The sequence below is a fragment of the Hylobates moloch genome, unplaced genomic scaffold, assembly GCF_009828535.3.
Source record: "Hylobates moloch isolate HMO894 unplaced genomic scaffold, HMol_V3 SCAFFOLD_8, whole genome shotgun sequence".
NCBI classification, from domain to species: Eukaryota; Metazoa; Chordata; class Mammalia; order Primates; family Hylobatidae; genus Hylobates; species Hylobates moloch.
In genome coordinates, this window is record NW_026652283.1 from 67,969,911 (window position 1) to 67,994,651 (window position 24,741).

General features: G+C 41.4%; 1 protein-coding gene across 1 annotated transcript in view; it reads left to right on the forward strand.

The window, feature by feature from the left end:
- Window positions 1–520: 520 nt before the first annotated feature.
- The window catches only part of ALDH9A1 (aldehyde dehydrogenase 9 family member A1), a 37,290-nt gene continuing 13,069 nt past the window's right edge, over window positions 521–24,741 (forward strand). Inside the window, exons 1-6 of the mRNA XM_032161112.2 lie at window positions 521–839; window positions 3,795–3,940; window positions 16,797–16,926; window positions 17,663–17,797; window positions 19,211–19,407; window positions 20,312–20,452. Coding sequence (XP_032017003.1) covers window positions 659–839; window positions 3,795–3,940; window positions 16,797–16,926; window positions 17,663–17,797; window positions 19,211–19,407; window positions 20,312–20,452 — 930 coding nt within the window. The 5' untranslated portion in view covers window positions 521–658. The remainder of the gene's footprint in view (window positions 840–3,794; window positions 3,941–16,796; window positions 16,927–17,662; window positions 17,798–19,210; window positions 19,408–20,311; window positions 20,453–24,741) is intronic.

Below are 24,741 nucleotides of genomic sequence, written 5' to 3' on the forward strand. Positions count from 1 at the left end.
TGCCTCCTAAAGTGCTGGGATTACAGGTGTGAGCCACCGCGTCCGGCATTTTCTTTTACTCTGGAGGTTGTGTCCAAGAAGAGTACTGCTAATGGTGAAACTAAGCAAAAGCAACAAATTGGCAACTGGATGACCTGAGGCAGAGACCCTGGATCACACAGTATGGGTTCCCAAGGACTTCTTCCTTTGGGAGACCTGGAGATGGGGGAAGGGGATCCAGTTGCTTTTCTTTTCCTCCTCTGGTTGTCTGGGGAAGGAAATGTGGAAATGGAGGGGGCTTCAGTGGCACCGACGTTTGGCTTTAAGCAAGTTGTGAGGTAGGCAATTTCTCTTTGGATCTTCTACCCCTTTAGCAATGATTCCACTCCCGGATGAACCCGAAAACGCTTGCAAAGTGCTACGCAAATATTGATCACGAAGAAGGAAGTCCTCTTCCCGCCTGGAGACTGTGTGGGGTATGGCGGGGTGGTGGGGAGAATCTGGTGTCTTGCTCCACCCTCCTGGCGAGGGGAGGGCCTGACCTGGACCGCGGAGGAATCGAGTGACTGCCCCTAAAATCTCCTAGAACCGATTCCCGCGGCATCGCGGCCCCGCGGCCCCGCCCCACCGCCCCACCCGCGGCCCGTCGTCTTCTGCCGCGGAGCCGCGTCCGCCCTTCATGTTTCTCCGAGCAGGCCTGGCCGCGCTCTCCCCGCTTCTTCGCAGTCTTCGGCCCTCTCCCGTCGCCGCCATGAGCACTGGCACCTTCGTCGTGTCGCAGCCGCTCAATTACCGTGGCGGGGCCCGCGTGGAGCCGGCGGACGCCTCCGGCACCGAGAAAGCTTTCGAGCCTGCAACCGGTAACTGCATCGAGCCGGGGAGGCTGGGGCGCCCTGGGGCCAGGTGCGCGGATTTCCCGGCCAGCCCCCGTTTCCTGTGTTCTGCAGGGTTGACTTGAGCACAGACAGTGACAGTGGAGAGTCTAAGGTTGTGTGTGTAGGCAGCTAGAGATTCTGGAGCAACGCGAGTGCCTCTGGGCAGGGATGGGAAGGGAGGAAAAGAAAAGCTGATGAGTTGCGTGGTAGGATCGTGAGGAGTTTTACCCGGGCCAGAACAGAGTTCGCAAAGGCCTGGTGGGGGAAGTCGTGCCTCCGTTAACTTCCTTTTTTTGTTTTTTTTGTTTGTTTGTTTTGAGACAGGGTCTCACTCTGTCGCCCAGGCTGGAGTACAGGGGCACGATCTCAGAGCTCACTGCGCCCTCGACCTTACGGGCTAAAGTGCTTCTCCTGCCTCAGCCTCCCTGGTAGCTGGGATTACAGGCTCCCACCACCACGTCCGGCTAATTTTTGTATTTTTAGTAGAGACGAGGTTTCATCATGTTACTCAGGCTGGTCTCGAAACTCCTGAGCTTGTGTGAGCCTCCCGCCTCAGCCTCCCAAAGTGCTGGGATTACAGCCGTGAGCCACCGCGCCCAGCCAACTGTTCCCCCCTTTAAAACTAGGACTGATGTATTATTGTCTTCAAATGTGTGCATAGGAGAGGAATTCTAAAAGAACGGGGCGGGGTTGTGGGGAAGATAATCATTTGTGCTGGGAATGAAGGAGCGCTCACAGATAGTTTCTCATGACTACGAATGAGGACTTTGTCTCCACATTCTAATATTAAAATATTTCTGCACATTAATCAGAACTGGGAAAGGAAAAAACCCCACCTTTATTCAGAACTTTCTTCCCCAGCTTTATTGAAGTATAATTAACAAATAAAAATTGTATATACTTAAGGTGTAAAACGTGTTGTAATGTATGTATACCTTGCAAAATGATTACCACGGTCAATCTAATTATCCATTGCTCTACATAGTTAATGGCTTTTTTTGGATAGTGAAATATTTAAGATCTATTCTTTTAGCAAATTTCAAGTACATGATGCAGTATTGGTAACCATAGTCACCATGGTCTACATGAGCTCTGCACAATTTATTAATTTTGCTGAAATAAAACTTTTTAATCTAGTGCTTAATGTGTGCTAAGCACTGTGCTAGGCACTGGATTTACTCTGGGAACTCTGAAGGTCACAGAGATAAGGAAGAAGAGGCTTTTTGTTTTGGTTTTGTGTTGTGTTTATTTTGCTGGGTTTTATGGAATATATGTGGGGAGAAAAATGTAAATATTTTGTGTAAAATGTAGCCAGAGCAATAAAACTGATTTGCAGGGGGCTGGAGAATTTAGTATTTGACCATCCTCACTAAACCACAGAGCAGTGACTTGGCAGAACCAGAAGGCATTATCACATCTCTTCTTTATATAGGAGGAGACAGCTTCTCTACCCCTGACCTAATCCTGATACAAAAGAAAGAAAAATTCCTCTTTGTTTTAATTGCCTACAGTGTGTGTGATCCTCAGCCACGGCCTTTACCAGCTGGCTATTCAAGTTTGTAACAGAAATTGCAGATTTGTGAAATCTCCCTGGAAAGAGTCCCAGGAGTTCTTGTGAAGAGGATTTGCTGAGTTGGCAAACTTAAAGAATTCTTGTTGGTAGGGGCAGTACAGTCCTTGGGATATGGGCCTAGAAAAACTGATTGTTTCATAATTTGCACCAGAATAGGGAGAGGGAATAAAAGTAGAATAAGAAAAGGAAATCTTGGATTTTTTTGAGAAAAAAAATGTTCTCTTAGGGATGCCTTATCCTGATATTACTGCTTATTAACTATATTTGTCAAGTATCAAGTAATATGATATAACCTACATAGAATATAGACAAGGGATTTACAGTCAGAGTTTATAACCCAGTAGACTGATTACTTTTGACTTTCATTTTACAAGACCCCTGAAATTCTGAGATAATGTTTAGGAGTGTTGCAAAACTTAATCGGAAGTTAATGTTAGTAAACTCAACTGTAAAATAGTAGAGGGCAGGGGTTCTTAACCCTAAATCCATGATGAGTTTAGGGCAGGGGACATGACATTCCTGTAATTCTGTTATATGTTTAAGTACATTTTTCTGGAGAGAGGTCTACAACTTTTATCAGACTCCTAAAAGGTGTCAATGACCACAAAATATAGTTAAGAACTGCTAGGCCCGGTGCGGTGGCTCATGCCTGTAATCCCAGCACTTTGGGAGGCAGAGGTGGGTGAATCACTTGAGATCAGGAGTGCAAGACCAGCCTGGCCAACATGATGAAACCCCGTCTCTACTAAAAATACAAAAATTAGCTGTGTGTGGTGGCGGGCGCCTGTAATCCCAGCTACTCAGGAGGCTGAGGCGGGAGAATTGTTGGAATCTGGGAAGCGAAAGTTGCAGTGAGCCAAGATCGTGCCATTGCACTCCAGCCTGGGCAACGAGAGCGAGACTCCGTCTTAAAAAACAAAAAAACAAAACAAAAAAACCTGCTAGTATAGAGATGGTCACTAAATCAAACCATACTTAAAAACAAGAAATTACGGTAGCTCACGCCTGTAATTCTGGCACTTCGGGAGGCCAAGGCGGGTGGATCACGAGGTCAGGAGATCGAGACCATCCTGGTCAACATGGTGAAACCCGGTCTCTACTAAAAAATTAGCTGGGCGTAGTGGCATGCACTGGTAGTCCCAGCTACTCAGGAGGCTGAGGCAGGGGAATCACTTGAACTCAGGAGGTGGAGGTTGCAGTGAGCCGAGATCGCGCCACTGAACTCCAGCCTGGGTGACAGAGCAAGACTCCACCTCAAAAAAAAAAAAAAAAAAAAGGAATAGTACTAAGAGAATATTGATAGATAATATTTTATTTAAATATGTGGCAACAGTTTGAGTTAAAACTGATGTTTCCCCTCTTTATAGGCCGAGTGATAGCTACTTTCACATGTTCAGGAGAAAAGGAAGTAAATTTGGCTGTTCAAAATGCAAAGGCTGCTTTTAAAATATGGAGTCAAAAATCTGGCATGGAGCGTTGCCGAATCCTTTTGGAGGCTGCCAGGATAATAAGGGTATGTTCCAATTTATTCCCTTCCAGAAAACTCAGACATTGCTCTGAGGGTTCTTTGTGATGTTTGCAGTTCGACTTTGATGGAACATTAGGCCATAACGTTTTCATAAAATGGAAAAACATTTCCACATGCTCACCTTAGTATATAAAACAAGTTTTTGTTCAATACTTCCCATCTGGATCTTGGCTCTTGGACATCTCCTTTGGCAGGTTTTCATGTTTATAAAGCTTTGTTTTGAATTATAATGCGCTCTTTATAGCTCATCTTCCTTTTCTTTTTTATTATTTATTTTTATTTTTTGAGACAGAGTCTTGCTCTGTCGCCCAGGCTGGAGTGCAGTGGAGTGATCTCGGCTCACTGCAACCTTCGCCTCCCAGGCTCAAGCAATTCTCCTGCCTCAGCTTCCCAAGTAGCTGGGACTACAGGTGCATGCCACCATGCCTGGCTAATTTTTGTATTTTTGTAGAGATGGATTTCACCATGTTGGCCAGGTTGGTCTTGAACTCCTGACCTCAAGTGATCCACCCACGTTGGCCTCACAAAGTGCTGGGATTACAGGCGTGAGCCACCGTGCCCAGCTTTCCTTTCTTTTTAAACCATGTTGTTTACTTGTTTCCTTTTTATTCTTTATTTTGATGATTCTCAAGTCTACCTTTCTTTTTCAGATTTTTTTTCAGATAGGGTTTTAAGTATTGTTACTTTAATTGGGAAGATTTCATAGATTTGTAGATGTTCCCTTTAAAAAAAGAGAGTTAAGCTTTTTTTTTTTTTTTACATCATAAATACATACAATTTTTGTCAACTAAAAAAAATTCTAAAAACAAGTATTTAATGCTCATCGCAAAACATAAAAAGCCTGCAATGCAAAGGGTTTCTGTGGTGTAGTAGTTACCACGCCGGCCTAACACATGGAAGGTCCTCTATTTGAAACTCGACGGAAACAAAAGGTTTCTTTTGTCTCCCAGAATCTGACCAGGCTGTCTCTTCCTGGGAGTCCAGAGCTGCAAGGAACAAGTGATAATCCTGCCTCTTTTTTTTTTTTTTTTTTTATACTTTAAGTTCTAGGGTACATGTACACAACGTGCAGGTTTGATACATAGGTATACAGGTGCCATGTTGGTTTGCTGCACCCATCAACTCATCATTTACATTAGGTATTTCTCCCCACCCCCCTGCCTGGCCCTGGTGTGTGATGTTCCACCCTGTGTACAAGCCAGCTATGAATGAGAACATGCAGTGTTTGGTTTTCTGTCCTTGTGATAGTTTGCTCAGAATGATGGTTTCCAGCTTCATCCATGTCCCTGCAAAGGACATGAACTCATCCTTTTTTATGGCTGCATAGTATTCCATGGTATATATGTGCCACATTTTCTTAATCCAGTCTGTCATTGATGGGCATTTGGGTTGGTTCCAAGTCTTTGCTATTGTGAATAGTGCTGCAATAAACATACGTGTGCATATGTCTTTTTTTAATTATACTTTTAAGTTCTAGGGTACACATGCACAATGTGCAGGTTTGTTACATATGTATACATGTGCCATGTTGGTGTGCTGCACCCATTAACTCGTCATTTACATTAGGTATTTCTCCCAGTGCTTTCCCTCCCCCCTTCCCCCACCCCACAACAGGCCCCAGGGTGTGATGTTCCCCACCCTGTGTCCAAGTGTTCTCACTGTTCAGCTCCCACCTATGAGTGAGAACATGCAGTGTTTGGTTTTCTGTCCTTGTGATAGTTTGCTCAGAATGATGGTTTCCAGCTTCATCCATGTCCCTATGAAGGACATGAACTCATCCTTTTTTATGGCTGCATAGTATTCTATGGTGTATGTGTGCTACATTTTCTTAATCCAGTCTATCATTGATGGGCATTTGGGTTGGTTCCAAGTCTTTGCTATTGTGAATAGTGCTGCAATAAACATATGTGTGCATGTGTCTTTATAGTAGCATGATTTATAATCCTTTGGGTATATACCCAGTAAAGGGATTGCAGGGTCAAATGGTATTTCTAGTTCTAGATTTTTTTTTTGAGACGGAGTCTTGCTCTGTCGCCCAGGCTGGAGTGCACTGGCGCAATCTCGGCTCACTGCAAGCTCCGCCTCCCAGGTTCATGCCATTCTCCTGCCTCAGCCTCTCCGAGTAGCTGGGACTACAGGCGCCCGCCACCATGCCCGGCTAATTTTTTGTATTTTTAGTAGAGACGGGGTTTCACCGTGGTGTCGATCTCCTGACCTCGTGATCCGCCCGCCTCAGGCCTCCCAAAGTGCTGGGATTACAAGCATGAGCCACCGCGCCCGGCCTTCTAGTTCTAGATATTTGAGGAATCGCCACACTGTCTTCCACAATGGTTGAACTAGTTTACAGTCCCACCAACAGTGTAAAAGTGTTCCTATTTCTCCACATCGTCTCCAGCACCTGTTGTTTCCTGACTTTTTAATGATGGCCATTCTAACTGGTGTGAGATGGTATCTCATTGTGGTTTTGATTTGCATTTCTCTGATGGCCAGTGATGATGAGCATTTTTTCATGTGTCGTTTGGCTGCATAAATGTCTTCTTTTGAGAAGTGTCTGTTCATATCCTTTGCCCACTTGTTGATGGGGTTGTTTGATTTTTTTCTTGTAAATTTGTTTAAGTTCATTGTAGATTCTGGATATTAGCCCTTTGTCAGATGGGTAGATTACAAAAATTTTCTCCCATTCTGTAGGTTGCCTGTTCACTCTGATGGTAGTTTCTTTTGCTGTGCAGAAGCTCTTTAGTTTAATGAGATCCCATTTGTCTATTTTGGCTTTTGTTGCCATTGCTTTTGGTGTTTTAGTCATGAAGTCCTTGCCCACGCCTGTGTCCTGAATGGTATTGCCTAGGTTTTCTTCTAGAGTTTTTATGGTTTTAGGTCTAACATTTAAGTCTTTAACCCATCTTGAATTAATTTTTGTATAAGGTGTAAGGAAGGGATCCAGTTTCAGCTTTCTACATATGGCTAGCCAGTTTTCCCAGCACCATTTATTAAATAGGGAATCCTTTCCTCATTTCTTGTTTTTGTCAGGTTTGTCAAAGATCAGATGGTTGTAGATGTGTGGTATTATTTCTGAGGGCTCTGTTCTGTTCCATTGGTCTATATCTCTGTTTTGGTACCAGTACCATGTTGTTTTGGTTACTGTAGCCTTGTAGTATAGTTTGAAGTCAGGTAGCATGATGCCTCCAGCTTTGTTCTTTTGCCTTAGGATTGTCTTGGCAATGTGGGCTCTTTTTTGGTTCCATATGAACTTTAAAGTAGTTTTTTCCAATTCTGTGAAAAGAGTCATTGGTAGCTTGATGGGGATGGCATTAAATCTATAAATTACCTTGGGCAGTATGGCCATTTTTGTGATATTGATTCTTCCTATCCATGAGCATGGAATATTCTTCCATTTGTTTGTGTCCTCTTTTATTTGGTTGAGCAGTGGTTTGTAGTTCTCCTTGAAGAGGTCCTTCGCATCCCTTGTAAGTTGGATTCCTAGGTATTTTATTCTCTTTGAAGCAATTGTGAATGGGAGTTCACTCATGATTTGGCTCTCTGTTTGTCTGTTATTGGTGTATAAGAATGCTTGTGATTTTTGCACATTGATTTTGTATCCTGAGACTTTGCTGAAGTAGCTCATCAGCTTAAGGAGATTTGGGACTGAGACAATGGGGTTTTCTAAATATACAGTCATGTCATCTGCAAACAGGGACAATTTGACTTCCTCCTGAATACCCTTTATTTATTTCTCCTGCCTGATTGCCCTGGCCAGAATTTCCAACACTATGTTGAATAGGAGTGGTGAGAGAGGGCATTCATGTCTTGTGCCAGTTTTCAAAGGGAATGCTTCCAGTTTTTGCCCATTCAGTATGATATTGGCTGTGGGTCTGTCATAAATAGCTCTTATTATTTTGAGATAGGTCCCATCAATACCTAGTATATTGAGAGTTTTTAGCATGAAGGGCTGTTGAATTTTGTCGAAGGCCCTTTCTGCATCTGGTGAGATAATCATAGTTTTTGTCTTTGGTTCTGTTTATATGATGGATTACGTTTATTGATTTGTGTATGTTGAACCAGCCTTGCATCCCAGGGATGAAGCCAACTTGATCGTGGTGGATAAGCTTTTCGATGTGCTACTGGATTCGGTTTGCCAGTATTTTACTGAGGATTTTTGCATTGATGTTCATCAGGGATATTGGTCTAAAATTCTCTTTTTTTGTTGCGTCTTTGCCAGTCTTTGGTATCAGGATGATCCTGGCCTCCTAAAATGAGTTAGGGAGGATTCCCTCTTTTTCTAATGATTGGAATAGTTTCAGAAGGAATAGTACCAGCTCGTCTTTGTACCTCTGGTAGAATTCAAGGTTTTTAGCTTCTTTGTGATGGGTTCAAACATCATCCTTTAGCTCAGAGAAGTTTGTTATTACCGATCTTCTGAAGCCTGCTTCTGTCACTTGTCAAAGTCATTCTCAGTCCAGCTTTGTTCCATTGCTGGTGAGGAGCTGCGATCCTTTGGAGGAGAAGAGACACTCTGGTTTTTAGAATTTTCAGCTTTTTTGTTCTGGTTTCTCCCCATCTTTGTGGTTTTATCTACCTTTGGTTTTTGATGATAGTGACCTACATATGGGGTTTTGGTGTGGATGTCCTTTTTGTTGATGTTGATGTTATTCCTTTCTGTTTGTTAGTTTTCCTTCTAATAGTCAGGACCCTCAGCTGCAGGTCTGTTGGAGTTTGCTGGAGGTCCACTCCAGACCCTGTTTGCCTGGGTATCACCAGTGGAGGCTGCAGAACAGCAAATATTGCAGAACAGCAAATGTTGCTGCCTGATCCTTCCTCTGGAAGCTTTGTCCCAGAAGGGCACCCACCTGTATGAGGTGTCAGTCAGCCTCTACTGGGAGGTGTCTCCCAGTTAGGCTACTTGGGGGTCAGGGACCCACTTGAGGAGGCAGTCTGGCCATTCTCAGATCTCAAACTCCATGCTGGGAGAACCACTACTCTCTTCAAAACTGTCAGACAGACACGTTTAAGTCTGCAGAAGTTTCTGCTGCCTTTTGTTCAGCTATGCCCTGCCCCCAGAGGTGCAGTTTACAGAGGCAGGCAGGCCTCCTTGAGCTGTGGTGGGCTCCACCCAGTTGGAGCTTCCTGGCTGCTTTGTTTACCTAGTCAAGCCTCAGGAATGGTAGACGCCCCTCCCCCAGCTTCACTGCCACCTTCGCAGTTCCATCTTGGATGCTGTGATAGCAGTGAGCAAGGCTCCGTGGGTGTGGTACCTGCCGAGCCAGCTGTGGGATATAATCTCCTGGTGTGCTGTTTGCTAAGACTGTTGGAAAAGCACAGTATTAGGGTGGGAGTGTCCCGATTTTCCAGGTACCATCTGTCATGGCTTCCCTTGGCTAGGAAAGGGAATTCCCTGACCCCTTGTGCTTCTTGGGTGAACCAGTCCCAATGAGATGAACCTGGTACCTCAGTTGGAAATGCAGAAATCACCCATCTTCTGCATTGATCACGCTGGGAGATGCAGATCAGGGCTGTTCCTATTCGGCCATCTTGATTCTGGACTCTGATAGTTAAACTTTTTATAGTCTTAAAGATCAGAAGTACCAGATGTTCATTATAGAAAGAAAATTCAGAAGAAAATACATCAAAATAAGAATCATGGATAGCTGAGTGGTAGGTCTGTGGTGACTTTTTGTCATAAGTATGTTAAGTCAGAAACTGACGGGTCTGAGAGTTTCCCTACTTTCAAGAGTGTGTGTGTATATGTGTATGTATTACATACATACACATATAAAACACATATAATATACATATACATAATTATACACATATAAGCTATGTTATACACATAATTATGTATAATCTATGTAATATACATATAATCTATATTATATTTGTAAATTATACAATTATGTGTAATATATGTATATTATATACATCTATATATTCTGGCAAGAGACATGAGGCTTTTTGGATCACAGAGAAGGATGGTTTATTACAGCAAAATGCAGCAGCCATAGCAATACCTTAGCACTAGTTTCTGTTTACTATTATTTTTTTTTGTGATGGAGTATCACTCTGTCACCCAGGCTGGAGTGCAATGGCACAATCTTGGCTCACTGCAACCTCCACCTCCTGGGTTCAAGTGATTCTCCTGCCTCAGACTCCTGAATAGCTGGGATTACAGGCACATGCCACCACGCCCAGCTATTTTTTGTATTTTTAGTAGAGGTGGAGTTTCCCCATGTTGGCCAGGCTCCTCTCGAACTCCTGACCTTAGGTGATCCGCCTGCCTTGGCCTTCCAAAGTGCTGGGATTACGGGCATGAGCCACTGCATCCGGCCTAGTTTTTTTGTTTTCAAAGCACCAGTCACCACGGTGAGTGAGGGGTTGGAATGAGAACCAGGTGAGATCCCTGTGCATGCAGGAAGTTGCACCAAAGGAGAAGAACCCTAAACTTCTGAGATTCATTTAAATAGAAACTACTGGCACATCTGCCCATCCTCTTCTCTGGAGAGAGAGTGAGAGAGATTGAGATTACTTATTAAGCAAATCTCCAGGGTTGAGAGGGAAGGTATCACTAAGTTTATTATCCTGGAGTATAAGCACATGTTTCCAGGAACAGGAAGTAAAGAGGTTTACATTTCTAAATTTCTCCAGATTTCTTTATCTTTAGGGAGATACTGTCTCTGCCTTTCAAGGCCTTTGCTATTCAATCAACTTGTCAGTGTCCTTTGCTTGGAAAGCCCTGACCATGCAGAAATATCAAAATATTCATATAGAATTTTCTCCCAACAAAGTATTTTCCTCATTATTAAAAATTTGTTTTTAATTCGATAAACCAAAGATAACTCAAAGCAGATAATTTATTATTTTCATTTGCCCATTTTTTTTCCTGTGAATGAGCAGCATTGTAGGGCTGTTAAGAATTAGTTCCTTTATTAAGAAATGACTTTTATTGATCCTGGGTAATATCTAATAATATTTTTTGCTCTGAAATCTGTTGTCTGATACTAATTTTCATTTTTTTTTACTTTACCCTCCCCTTTACTTTTCCTTTGATACCTGTGTGGTGTTTTATTAATCAAAAACACACTGCTTATTATTAAGTGTTTATTAATCAAAAACACTTGTCTGATGATCATGCTCTGGACCTGTGTTCACCCCAATTTATTCCATAACTGAATAGATCCCACTCTGTGACCACACCTACAATCATATTAGCCCTCAGTTTTCTTTTAAGTGATTTTTCTAGTTAATCAAGATCTGCAGTTCTTTGTTCTTTTTTGACAGTGTCTTGCTCTGTCACCCAGGCTGGAGTGCAGTGGCACAATCATGGCTCACTGCAGCCTCATCCTCCTGGGCTCAAGGGACCCCCTTGCCTCAGCGTCCCATAGGTGTGCACCACCATACCCGGCTAATTTTTGTTTGTATTTTTTTGTAGAGATAGGGTTATGCCATGTTTCCCAGGCTGGCATTTAAAAAAAATTATTGCTGTAAACAATTATTTTTTAAAATATTTTAAGAATAAGGTAAAATATTTCACATTTGTTCACATATTTGCCATTTCTGGTGCTCATAAGTCATTTGTGTAGACCCAGATATCTGTCTGCTATCATTTTTTCTTCTGCTAGAAGGAATTTCTTCAGCATTTCTTTTCTGTTTTGTTTTGTTTTTTTTGAGACAAGGTCTCTCTCTGTCTCCCCAGCTGAAGCACAGTGGTGGAATCATAGCTCACTGTAGCCTTGACCTTCTGGGCTCAAACGATCCTCCCACCTCAGCGTCCTGAGTAGCTGGGACTACAGACACATGTCACCACCCTTGGCTAATTTTTGTGTTTTTTGTAGAGAGTGGGTTTATTCATGTTGCCCAGGATGGTCTTGATCTCCTGGGCTCAGGTCATCCTCCTGCCTTAGCTTCCCAAAGTGCTGGGACTATACGTGTGTGCCACTGTGCCCAGCCTAGAATTAATTTCTTTTCTTTTCTTTCTCTTTTTTTTGAGATGGAGTCTCTCTCTGTCGCCCAGGCTGGAGTACAGTGGCATGATCTCGGCTCACTGCAACCTCTGCCTCCTGGGTTCAAGTGATTCTCCTGCCTCAGCCTCCCAAGTAGCTGGGATTACAGATGTGTGCCACCATGCCCGGCTAATTTTTGTATTTTTAGTAGAGATGGGGTTTCACCATGTTGGCCAGGCTGGTCTCAAACTGCTGACCTCCAGTGATCCGCCCACCTCGGCCTCCCAAAGTGCTGGGATTACAGGTGTGAGCCACTGCACCCCGCCAGCCTAGCATTTCTTATAGTGCAGGTCTGTTGGTACTCTTTCAGGTTCTGTATGTCTAAAAAAGTCTTTTTTTTGCATTAATTTTTGAATGAATTGTATATAGTTTTTTCTTTCAGTACTTTAAAGATGTTGCTCCCCTGTCTGATTTGTATTGTTTCAGAAGAGAAATTTACTGTCATTTTTATTTTTGTATCTTTGTATGTAATGTACTCCCTCTCCCCCCACCTCTGGCTGTTTTAAGATTTTTCTCCTTATCACTGGTTTTAAGCAATTTGATTATGATGTCTTTTGGTGCAGTTTTCTTCATATGTATTTTTCCTGAGGTTTATTGATCTTCTTGGATCTGTAAATTTGTTTCATTTGGAAAAAAAATTTGGCCATGATTTCTTTAGATTTTTTTTTTTTTTGCCTCCTCTTCTATCACTTCTCCTTCAGGGCCTCCAATTACAAACATATTGGGCTGCCTGAAGCTATCCCACGTCACTGATGCTCAGTTCATTTTCCGGTTTTTGGGTGTGTTTATGGGTTTTTTTATCCTTCTGAGCCTTCCCTCCCACCCCCTGTGTGTGTGTGTTTTGTTTTCAGGTAATTTCTATTGTTATGACTCAAGTTCATTGGTCATCTATAGTGTTTTATCTGCTGTTAATCTCATCCAGTGTATTTGCATCTCTAGATTAATTTGGGTCTTTTATATATGTGTTCTGTGGCTCTCCTTAACATGCTTATGTTTTTCTGTGCCTTCTTGGACATATGGAGTATAGCTATCATAACTTAATGTTCTTGTCTACTAGTTCTGTTGTGTTATTTCTGAATGCGTTTCTATTAGTTAGTTTTGCTTCCTAGTTAAATGTTGCGGTTTTCTTCTTTTTGCATGCCTGGTAGTTTTTGATCACTAGACATATGATCTCTAGTGAATCACTAGGGCATATTGTATTGCTGGGTGCTGGATAGTCTTATACTTTAAAAAAATATTCTTGAGCTTTGTTCTGGGACACAGTGAAGTTACTTCGAATCAGTTTGATCCTTGGAAGGTTTGCTTTTAGATCAGCAAATTTCGCCGTGTTATTCAATACCCTTCTGACTGCTTAACCCTGTGATCTGGGTGTTAATGAGGTTTTCTCACCATGGCTGGTGGGAACATGAACTATACCTGGCCCTGTGTGAGTTCTGGGGCTTTTTTTTTTTTTTAAACCTTTTCTTCTTGGGTAGTCCTTTTCCCAATCTTGGGTAGTTTTCTCACACTGGTACTCAAAGGGGAATCTGCAGATTTCTGGGGTTCTCTATCTGTGCCGCTCTTTTCCCTTCCATACTCAGTCTTGAAGAACTGTAGCCACTCAATGTTCCCTGAACTCCCAACCTATCTTCTCAACTCATGTGTCTGCAGGGCGCCACCTAGCTTCCTCCTCCCTGCTCTGTGGCCTGAAAACTTTCTCTAGGCAGTAGGCTGCAGCAATTGTAGGGCTCACCTCATTGGTTCCCTCCTCCAGAGACCACTGCCTTGAGTTGCCTAATGTCTGATGTCTGAAAATGGTTCATGGATTTTATCTGGTGTTTTTAGTTGTTTAAGGTGGGAGAGTGAATCTGGTCCCTGTTACTCCATCTTGGCTGGAAGCTCATTGATTCCTAGTGGAAATGAACTTTTTTTTTTCCATATTTTCTCATTTTTACTTTGAATCCTTTGGTACTTTTACCAGATTGTACAGATCTTGTCTGTGAGACCCAGTCATTTTTCAGTTGGAGACCCCTTGTGAAGCAGCTATCATTTGGATTAAAAGGAGAGGGAGAATGTTACTTAAAACGACGACAAAACTATATAAATAAAGAAGAGATTGTATATGTAGGTTGTCTTCTTGCCTCCAGCCCTGGCCCAGGTTGGTTTGTCTTGTACAGTGCCACCAGAGTGGTCCTCCTACAGAAGCACATTTGATCATGGTACATCCTTGGGTAAAACTGGCCATGGTCCCCCTCCTTAACATGGCCCTCAGGCCCTGTTTCTCCAGCCTCGTCTTTTCTCTTCACACACCATAAGACCCAGCTCTCCTGCACTACTGGTCCTTCCTCCTTTACCATGGGTATACTCTCACACCTCATGCTTTTACAATGCCATGACACTGAGTTTGGTGCTATTCTTTTTTCTTGCCTCTTGTGCTTACATGTTTAGCATTTAGTGGTCTATACTGTAATTTATCCCTCCCTCCCTCCATTTTTTCCTTCTGGGCAAGGTGATTGTTGTACATAATTGTATTATCAAAAGCATCTGGAGATGTATATAGCTATTTTACCTATTTGAGAAATGAGAAAATGCTCAAAAAGGTTAAATAGCTTGTCTTAGATCATATAACTAGTAAGTATAAGAGCTAGTCTGGTGGGCTTCAAAGCTAGACATGAAGGCCTGCTGAGGGGTTGCAAGTGAAAGGGAGAAGTGAGGGACCTACCGTTGGCTTCTAATCTTTCATCCCAGTGGACACCTGGTCAGGTCATTTTGTAAAGCAGGGTGATATACAAGAGGAACAGGGTTGGGAACAACACATGTATTTCCTAAGAAATACTTGTAGCAGTATGTTGTTATGGTGAACAATTTTATCTTATGGTTGTTCTTGCAATAGTAGCAGGCAGAAATTTTTGTCGGAGACATCTTTGATGATCCGTACATACTGTATCAGAAGATCTCCTAATGCTCTTTAGTAGATAACTTTTTTTTTTGTAAGGATGGAGAATAATAGAGTAACACAGAAAAAATTTCCCAAGGCCATCTAGTAAACTGAATTTTCTCTGAGAGTTGAAACCCCCAAACAGTCCCCAAAACCACTTGCCTATCCATTATTTTAAAAGAGAAAAAAATCTCCAGAGTAAAAGTTTCTATTAGTAAATGTTCCAGGGCTTAGCAGCGATAGAATCACAGATTCTTTCCTATTTGTTCACTCTTACACTAAAGTGTAAGCAGAACCGTGTTTCACTATTGCCAGTGTAATATCTCTTCCCTGTATTTGAAATGTTCTGTACTGATTCATCACTTTATTCAACCGATTAATGCACTAGCCTCTCTAGGTCCTAGTTTCCTCTTGAATTCAAGAAACAAAATTTAAGCTACTTATGGTTGATTATACCTTTGGAAAACTATTTCGTGTTAATTATACTCAACAAACTTAAGAATGGGGAATAATTTATGCTTGGTGTAAGAATTGATGTATGTTGTCCTCCTAGGGTACCCTCTTTCTAGTGTCAGCATACTGGGAAACAAGTTAATTGTCAAAAGGTTGTTTTGTTGAGTGTAGAATCAGGAAGGGAGAAGGTAAATTGTTGGTTTAAAAGAGAGTTTAATTTAGACCAAGTTTGAATGTGAACAGATTATCCTTTCTGAAGGAAAATGTCTATTCAAAAATTGCAATATTTATTTAAAATGTGCTGACTTGCCCTTTTAGAAGTAAGCTCTTAAAGGGATAGACAGGACTGATACTCTTTTCCCTAGTAATGAATGTAGAATGAATGAGTCAAGCACGTTATACCTTTGGCCTTTATAGAAATACAGCATGTCCAAATCTCACTATCCAACTGTCCTTTCTTGTATTTCGTGTTGATTTTCATATTCCTACTTTCATCTTTTCTGAGCTTTGTACTGTGGATAGATGCTTGAGTTAGTTTCTGTTGCACTCCATTTTGCTTCTGGCCAGCCTTACTGCTAATCAGTTTTATAAACAGAATGTTCCTTCTTGTCAGTTGCTTGATTAATCTTTTATGTATGTTCTGATATTCACCCTATTATTTATTTTAAATTGGACCCATAATAGCAACTGCCTACTTCTTACATATTCAATTCTTTTATCTTCTTTAGACCAAAGAAAGGCATTATTTAGCTTTCTTTTTTAGGTCTAATTTCCTAAACCTTTAAGCTCATCCCTAGACCATCTATTGAATTTCTTTATCCTTAGTAAGTTGTGGAGCCCAGAACTAGAAACAGTATTTGAAAATAGTATTGATTGAATGCTAAGTATTAGAAAATATTAGAAGAGAATATGCTGCAATTCTTTGGGTGACTTAAAGTGATGCGTATTACAACCTCTTAAATGCGATTGTGTGTTAGAATATTTTGTATAATTTCCCTAAGAACTGTTTTCTGTTACCATATATGAGCAAACATACATAGATATTTATGTACATATACGTATTACGTTCATTTTCCAAAATGAATTATTCCTCTACTTGTGAGCCATCCGTTTTCTCTCCATTCTCTACCCCTCACCCTTCAATAAATATACACTTCAAATCAGAATGGGCCTGCCCTGTGACTTTCAGAGCCTCAGAGGGCATGGGTTCATTCCTGCCCAGTCTTGCCCCTTCTTTTACTAACTGATCTTGAAATAAAAGTAGTGGTCTTAAATCTTTGTCAATTAATTAACGAGGGAAGAACAGGGCTGCTGCTCAGCTATAAGCTTTTATCTCTCTTCTAAATGTAACACTGCCATTTCATTTAAAGTGAAAACTATTTCTAGTTTTAAAAATTGAGCAGTGTATTCTATTTAAGCATTAATTACATCAAGACATATTGGAATATGTCTTAAATCTAGTCTCCTGCTTTACCCAAAGGAACGGAAGGATGAAATTGCTACTATGGAGTGCATCAACAACGGCAAGTCCATCTTTGAGGCCCGCTTGGACATCGACATTTCCTGGCAGTGCCTGGAGTATTATGCGGGCTTGGCTGCATCCATGGCTGGTAAGTCCTCACCTGGTGTCTGTGATCAGCTGATAATGAGGCAGAAGAGCAGGGCCTAGTGGTGAAGGGCAAAGATTTTGGAATTAAGACAAACCTGGGTGAAAGTCTTGGGTTTGTCACTTTCTACCTGGGTGGCCTGGGAATTACTTTATCCTTCCTAATCTAAACTGGAGATAATAATTCCTACCTTCTTGGATTAAGGATTAAATGAGATAGTGCATGTAAACCAGCTAGCATGATACATGAACTTTAGATCAAATTGCTGAAAAACCAGTTTTTACAAGAATCAGTTTGTCATATTTACCAGTTTTATCTATTTAGCAAACTTTTTTTTGACAATGTATGAAGTTTTCAACAATTGATATTGGAAGGTTGGTAGGGCCTAGGAAGGTTGCGGGGAGCTCACGTGCTTCCCCTGCTGTTGAGTGTTCCTCTCATTTCCATTTTGTTTCATCTAAGCTATCTAACAGAGGCTCAGTAAATTCTTAGAGAATTGTTAAATCAAGTTGAATGAACATGTGTTTGAAGGATAGGCAGGGTTCTCTATGTGGAGAGAATATGTGGAAGCCAGTGGAAGAATGACTGGAACAAATAGAAGAATGGAGACAGGGTGAGCCTGGTGTATTGGGAGAAGTGGGGAGGCTGCGTTGACTGGCGTACAAGTCAGACTGGTACAGATGGTGAAATCTTGGGGAGCACAGACCTGTATCCTACTTTACTCCTGTTTTCCCCGTAGGTGAACACATCCAGCTCCCAGGTGGATCCTTTGGTTATACCAGAAGAGAACCACTTGGGGTATGTGTGGGAATAGGAGCATGGAACTACCCCTTTCAGATCGCCTCTTGGAAGTCGGCTCCAGCGTTAGCCTGTGGTAAGAATGAATTATCCCTCCATTTGAGAGCCATTCGTTCATTCTCTCGTTCGTTCTCTCCCCATTCTCTACCCTTCACCTCTCTACAAACACACATTTTAAATTGAAAGGGGCCTGCTCTGGGATATTCAAAGCCTCAGAAGACATGTCTTGTTCCTGCCCTGTCTTGCCCCTCAAGGAGCTTATAGTTTAGGTTGTACACAATCATGTCTAGATATTCCCAGGTTTTATTTATTTAATTTTGTATATGAAAATAAATTTAATTTTTTCTTATTAAACTGAATTAGATTTGTGCTACTTATAAGTTCTCTTCCTTTCTGGACAAGAATTTTAATGTAGGAGTTAGCACTTAGGAGTTTGACTTCATTTACGAAGCAGAAGATAAACTCCTTTCTTCATTTGGGTCTTAAGAGAAATGATAAGCAAGGCTTTGATAAGTTCCTTATCAAAGAGGAGCTTTGGCTGATTGACATAAAATAGTTTTCTTACAGTATTTAAAGAGAAGAATCTTTGAGGAAAGAAGACTAATTATATCTTAGAAAAAAACTATAATGTTAAAAAGCATTACTGTTAGGACGTTATATTGAAATGTAGCTTTTGTCCTGTTGCCATTGCGTATCCTTGTTTTAGCCTATTTCTCTTTGAGAGACAGCTGTGAAAGAGGAAAAATAGGCCCGGAATTCAGTCACTAGCTTTGGGGACTCTCATCAAGTGAACCTTTCTAGTCTCCAATGTCAACTTTTATAAAATGGAGCTAATGATACCTACTTCATACTGCTATTGAAAGTGTTAAATGAGATAATATATGTGAAAAGGCCTAGATATGCAAATGTGAGACTGGGCAACTGTAGGGTTTGGGTTCTGTTTAATGAGAGAAACCAAGATGAAAAGGACAAGAGTTGTTTACTTATTGATATGGTTTGGCTGTGTCCCTACCCAAATCTCAACTTGAATTGTATCTCCCAGAATTCCCATGTGTTGTGGGAAGGACCCAGGGGGAGGTAATTGAATCATAGGGGCTGGTCTTTCCCATGCTATTCTCATGATAGTGAATAAGTCTTATGAGATCTGATGGGTTTATCAGGGGTTTCCGCTTTTGCTGCTGCTTCATTTTTCTCCTGCCGCCAATGTAAGAAGTGACTTTCACCTCCCGCCATGATTCTGAGGCCTCCCTAGCCGTGTGGAACTGTAAATCCAATTAAACCTCTTTCTGTTCCCAGTTTCGGGTATGTCTTTATCAGCAGCATGAAAACAAACTAATATGGTTATTAATAACATTTTTGATCTAGGATTTGGTTGGGGAAGAGGAAACAATTGGAATCATTTTTGAATTGTCCTCCAGTCCTGTTTTCAGGGGATCTGGATCACTGGTCTTAGAAAGTCTTTTTATGTTTGTGTCTTGGGTTTATGCAGGTAATGCCATGGTCTTTAAACCTTCTCCCTTTACACCTGTTTCTGCACTGCTGCTGGCTGAAATCTACACTGAGGCTGGTGTACCTCCGGGGCTCTTCAATGTGGTGCAGGGAGGGGCTGCCACAGGCCAGTTTCTGTGTCAGCATCCTGATGTGGCCAAAGTCTCCTTCACTGGAAGTGTGCCGACTGGCATGAAGGTGAGGATTGAAACCAGTGTTGGTCAACACACATGGCATTTGGATATGGCAAAGCCGGTCCTACCCAGAGTATATTTTGGAGGCTTCTCTTTTGATTTTACCTAGCCTGAATTGGGAATGGGAAGGAGATTTTATTAGGCAGAGGTGTGAAGTTTCCTGTAAAAGCGTGAAGGAGGAAAGGGAGTACACATGGGGTGATTTGTGTTAGGCCAGGTAGGGGTGGAAATTAACAGCTCCAGCCTAAGGAGAGGATGTGTCTGAGTGGACAGGGGCCTGGGCTGCCACTTGTATTGTCTGGTGACTTAATTTCTTGTATAGAAGGAAGGATTTTTACTCAGGCTATTTCAGATTCATTATTTTGACATTAATTTGTGTTCTGAACTCTGTCAGCCTTAAACACAATAACAATAACACAAAAGAATTTCTGGCTATGACAATCCTGTGAATTGACAATATTTTTTATTTTTATTTTTTTGAGATATGGTCTCCCCCTGTTGCTCAGGCTGGATTATAGTGGTGTAGTCACAGCTTACTGCAGCCTTGAACTCCTGGGCTCAGACAGTCCTCCTGCTTCAGCCTCCGAAGAAGCTGAGACTACAGTCATGTGCCACTGTGCCTGGCTAAGTTTCTATTTTTCTGTAGAGATAGGGTCTTGCTATGTTGCCCAGGCTGGGACAATATTTTTTAAATGAACTCCCTCTTCTAATGTCAGTGCAACTCTGTGGATTCTCTTCAGTTTTCTGGAATAGAATATTTTAATAGACAAAAGGCAAAGGATATTGACAAGAATAAGGCTACAGGTCACAAACAGTTCAAGATGATTTTGTAGGTTCAGGGTCTAGTTGACTTAGCATGCAATATAATTTGTGTTAAAGTTCTGAATCCCTTGTCCTTGTTCTGTAAGATCATGGAGATGTCAGCTAAAGGAATCAAACCTGTTACCTTGGAACTTGGAGGCAAATCTCCACTCATCATCTTCTCAGACTGTGATATGAACAATGCTGTGAAGGGGGCGCTGATGGCCAACTTCCTCACACAAGGCCAGGTATGTAACTGTCCCTGGAAGAGGTGCAAAACTTAAAGTATAATAATAATAATAATAAAATAAAATAAAAAGAAAAAAGGAATCTCTACCCCCTCCTCCAACAGCATGTTTTAAAGCTTTTTGTTTTGCAATACTTTCAGACTTACAGAAAAGTTGCACAAATAGTACAAAGAATTCCCATGTACCTTTGAACCAGATTTCTCAAATATTAACATTTTAACACATTTACTTTATCATCTTCTTTATCTGCCTGTACATACATAGGCATATTAAGTTTTTCTGAACCTTGAGAGTAAATTGTAGACATAAGGCCCCTAACGTCTAAAGTTCCTAAAAACAAGTGCATTCTTTTACGTAAGCATAGTACACTTAGTAAAATTAAAAAATTAACATTGATATAGTACTGTTACTGAATCTATAGCCCTTACTCGATCTATAGCCCTTATTCAAATTTTGCCACTTGTTTGACTAATGTCCTCATAGTAAAATAGAACAAAAATGTTCTTTTTTCTGGTCCAGGATCCAGTCAAGGATGATGCATTGCCTTTAGTTGTCTTGTCTTTAATCTCTTTTAGTTGAGAACAGTTCTTCAGTTATTCTTGTCTTTCAGGACATTGACATTTTGGGAGAACAGTCCATTCATTTTGTAGAATGTTCCTTAGTTTGGGTCTGTCTAATGCTTCCTGTTAGATTCATATTATGAATTTTTGGCAAAAATACCACAAACATGATGTCATATCCTATTCAGTGGTGATTTAACTTTGATCACTTGCTTTAAGGTAAGTCTTCACTGTAAAGTTACTGTTTTTTACTTTGTGGTTAATAAGATCTTGTAGGAGGTATTTTGAGATTATCCTGTTACTCATCAAATTTTCATGTAGTAAATACTTCTGTCACCGCTGACGATTCTTGCTGAAAACAGTTTTTATTATGGTGGTTGCAAATGGTGATTCTCCAATTCCATCATTTCTTCTCTATTTGTTCACCTTCTGCTGTAAGAAAGAACTTGCACTTCACCCCTGTTTGTTTTCCATTCATTTATTTATATCAGTATGGACCCATGGATTCTTACTTCATTCTATGGGTTATAATCCAGTACTATCATTATTTATTTATTTTTTATTTATATTTATTTACTTATTTTTTGAGACGGAGTCTAACTCTGTCACCCAGACTATAGTGCAGTGGCACGATCTCGGCTCACTGCAACCTCTGCCTCCCAGGTTTAAGCGATTCTCTTGCCTCAGCTTCCTGAGTAGCTGGGATTACAGGTGCCTGCCACCATGCCCAGCTAATTTTTGTATTTTTAGTAGAGACGGAGTTTCATTGTGTTGGCCAGGCTGGTCTCAAACTCCTGACTTCATGATCCACCCTCGTTGGCCTCCCAAAGGGTGCTGGGATTACAAGCGTGAGCCACTGTACCCGGCCTTTGTTTTATTTTTTTATTGAGACAGAGTCTCACTCTGTCACCCAGGCTGGAGTGCAGTGGCGCGATCTCAGCTCACCGCAACCTCCGCCGCCTGGGTTCAAGTGATTTTCCTGTTTCAGCCTCCCAAATAGCTGGGACTACAGGTATGTGCTACCACGGCTGGCTAATTTTTTTTTTTTTTTGAGACAGAGTCTCGCTCTGTCGCCCAGGCTGGAGTACAGTGGTGTGATCTCGGCTTACTGCAAGCTCCGTCTCCTGGGTTCATGTCATTCTCCTGCCTCAGCTTACCGAGTAGCTGAGACTACAGGCACCCGCCACCATGCCTGGCTAATTTTTTGTGTTTTTAGTAGAGACCAGGTTTTACTGTGTTAGCCAGGATGGTCTGGATCTCCTGACCTCATGATGCACCTGCCTTGGCCTCCCAAAATGCTGGGATTACAGGCATGAGCCACCACGCCTGGCCTCAGCCAGCTAATTTTTTTGTATTTTTAGTAGAGACAGGGTTTCGCCATGTTGGCCAGTCTGGTCTTGAACTCCTGACCTCAGGTGATCTGCCCACCTTGGCCTCCCAAAGTGCTGGAATTACAGGCATGAGCCACAGTACCCAGCCTCATTATTTATTTTGATGCTAAAATAATTGCAGATGGCTGGTGGGAATCCCTTTCTGTGACCTTTTGATATGCCCTCATTATTCTTTGAATACTTCATTACTTTCTGACATAGCAAAGTGGTCCAGACTCATCTCATACTTCCCCTGGCTGCGCTCTGGAACCAGCCATTTATCTGAAGGAGCCCTGGTTGCATTATTGTTTATCTGTTTATTATTAATTTTTGAGACAGGGTCCTGCTCTGTTGCCCAGGCCGGAGTACAGTGGTGCTTTCTTGGCTCACTGCAACCTCAGCCCCCCCAAGGTCAAACAATCCTCCCACCTCAGTCTCCTGTGTAGCGTGCCACCACATTCAGCTAATTTTTGTATTTTTTGTAGAGACGGGGCTTCACCGTGTTGGCCAGGCTGTTCTTGAACTCCTGGGCTCAAGTGATCCGTGTGCCTCGGCCTCCCAAAGTGCTGGGATTGCAGGAATGTGCCACCATGCCTAGCCTGTTTTTTTATTTTTTGTAAATTATTTCTTTTATGATTTAGAAGGACCATCTTCAAACCAGTACAAGTATTTCATAAATAATATCTGGTTGTTTTCTAACCAGTTGAGTAATTTGTTGCACAATAAGCCATCTCACATCTTTCAGCAAGAAAAACACTAAGTCTGAACAGTAAAGACATTACACAGTGAGTTAGGACACAATTAAAACCTGCTTTAAATATTTTTTGGGGGGAGAGGACACCACAGTTCTCTACTCAATAAAGAGAAACAATTTTGCAGTCCAGAGGCCTTTTATTTTTTACACCTATCATGCCATGAATTCATAGGGAATAGGTTCCAGCAACTCAGGCTCCTCCCCATTGGTTCTCACACAGTGGGCTTCCCTGGGTGGAGTAGGCTGGTGCTTCAGCTGAACCCAGGTACCTTTCTCTTTGGCTTCCTTCTTTTTCTGATCATCTTCTTTCATGCATTTCAGAAGCTATCTTGGGTCTTAGAGTGCTTAATGTGCTCAATGTGCACATTAATTCTCTTGGCAAGAATTTTGCCCTTAATTTGTTTACAACAGTGCCAACAACATGCTGGGTAACATTGTAGACTCTTCCAGTTTTGTCCAGGTAATGCTTGTGGGGCATTCCTTTTTGAACAGTACCCATTCCCTTAATGTCTACAGTATTGCCTTTCTTATAGATTTGCATGCATGTGGCCCAAGGAACAACTCCATGTTTTCTAAAAGGCCTAGAGAACATATATTGGGTACTTCTTCTCTTTCCCTGTGTTTGTCGTTTTGGTGAATTACTGGAAGACCGCAGTACCGACCAAAAGCCCTGGTTCCATTTAGTGGTAAATGGTATTTAGAAACCAAGATCTGAGTGCCAGGCATGCTTATTGCTACTGGGGTATCATTGCTTCTAGGCCCTCTCAGAGGCCAGTGCTGGGAAATACATGTTTGTATATATGTCTGTGCACATATCTATTTCTGTACCTGTCTATCTACATAATAATAAGTTCATCCAGATACTTTTAATTACAGTGTAATATGACAGGGTTCATTTCTGCCTTCTCCCTTTCCATATTTATATTTCTTCTCTGACAGAAATTTGACTCCCATTATCCACAGTATGTTTATCTAATTGCTCATCATGGAATACACTTAGTATTCTAATAATAGTAGTTTCAGATTTGTAAATCCATACCTCTGTGGAAAATAAACCTAATTAGAGCTCAGAATTTTTTTACAGTTCTTTTTATATTTAGCCTGAGGGTATAGTCAGAATACTGTGTTCAAAAGTTACTTGGGTCAGTTCTACCCTTCCTTTGCCCTCCTTCAGTGTGGTTATGATACTCATTTAAAATAACAGATTCATTTGTTTGTGTTTGTATTCATTTGGGTTTTATTTTCCCCATCCTTGCTGATTTTAAAATTTTATTTTGATTAGGCAAAACACAAACATGGTTCTAAACATCAGAATTTTACAAAAACGATACTCAGAAGTGTTACTGCTCCCCATCCTGTGTACTCTGTTTCCAGTATCTCCTTCCCACCCAGTTTTATCCATCTCCTGTGGGCAACCAGTCTAATTTGTTTCTGGTTTTTGCTTCCTGTGTTTCTTTTTGCACAAATGAGTAGGTACTTGTATATTTCTTATTCTTCTTTCATACATAAAAGGTAGCACATTAGAGGTACTCTTTTGTACTTTGCTTTCTTTGCTATGTGTGTGTGTGTGGATGAATATACACACACAAAGAATACATATAGTAT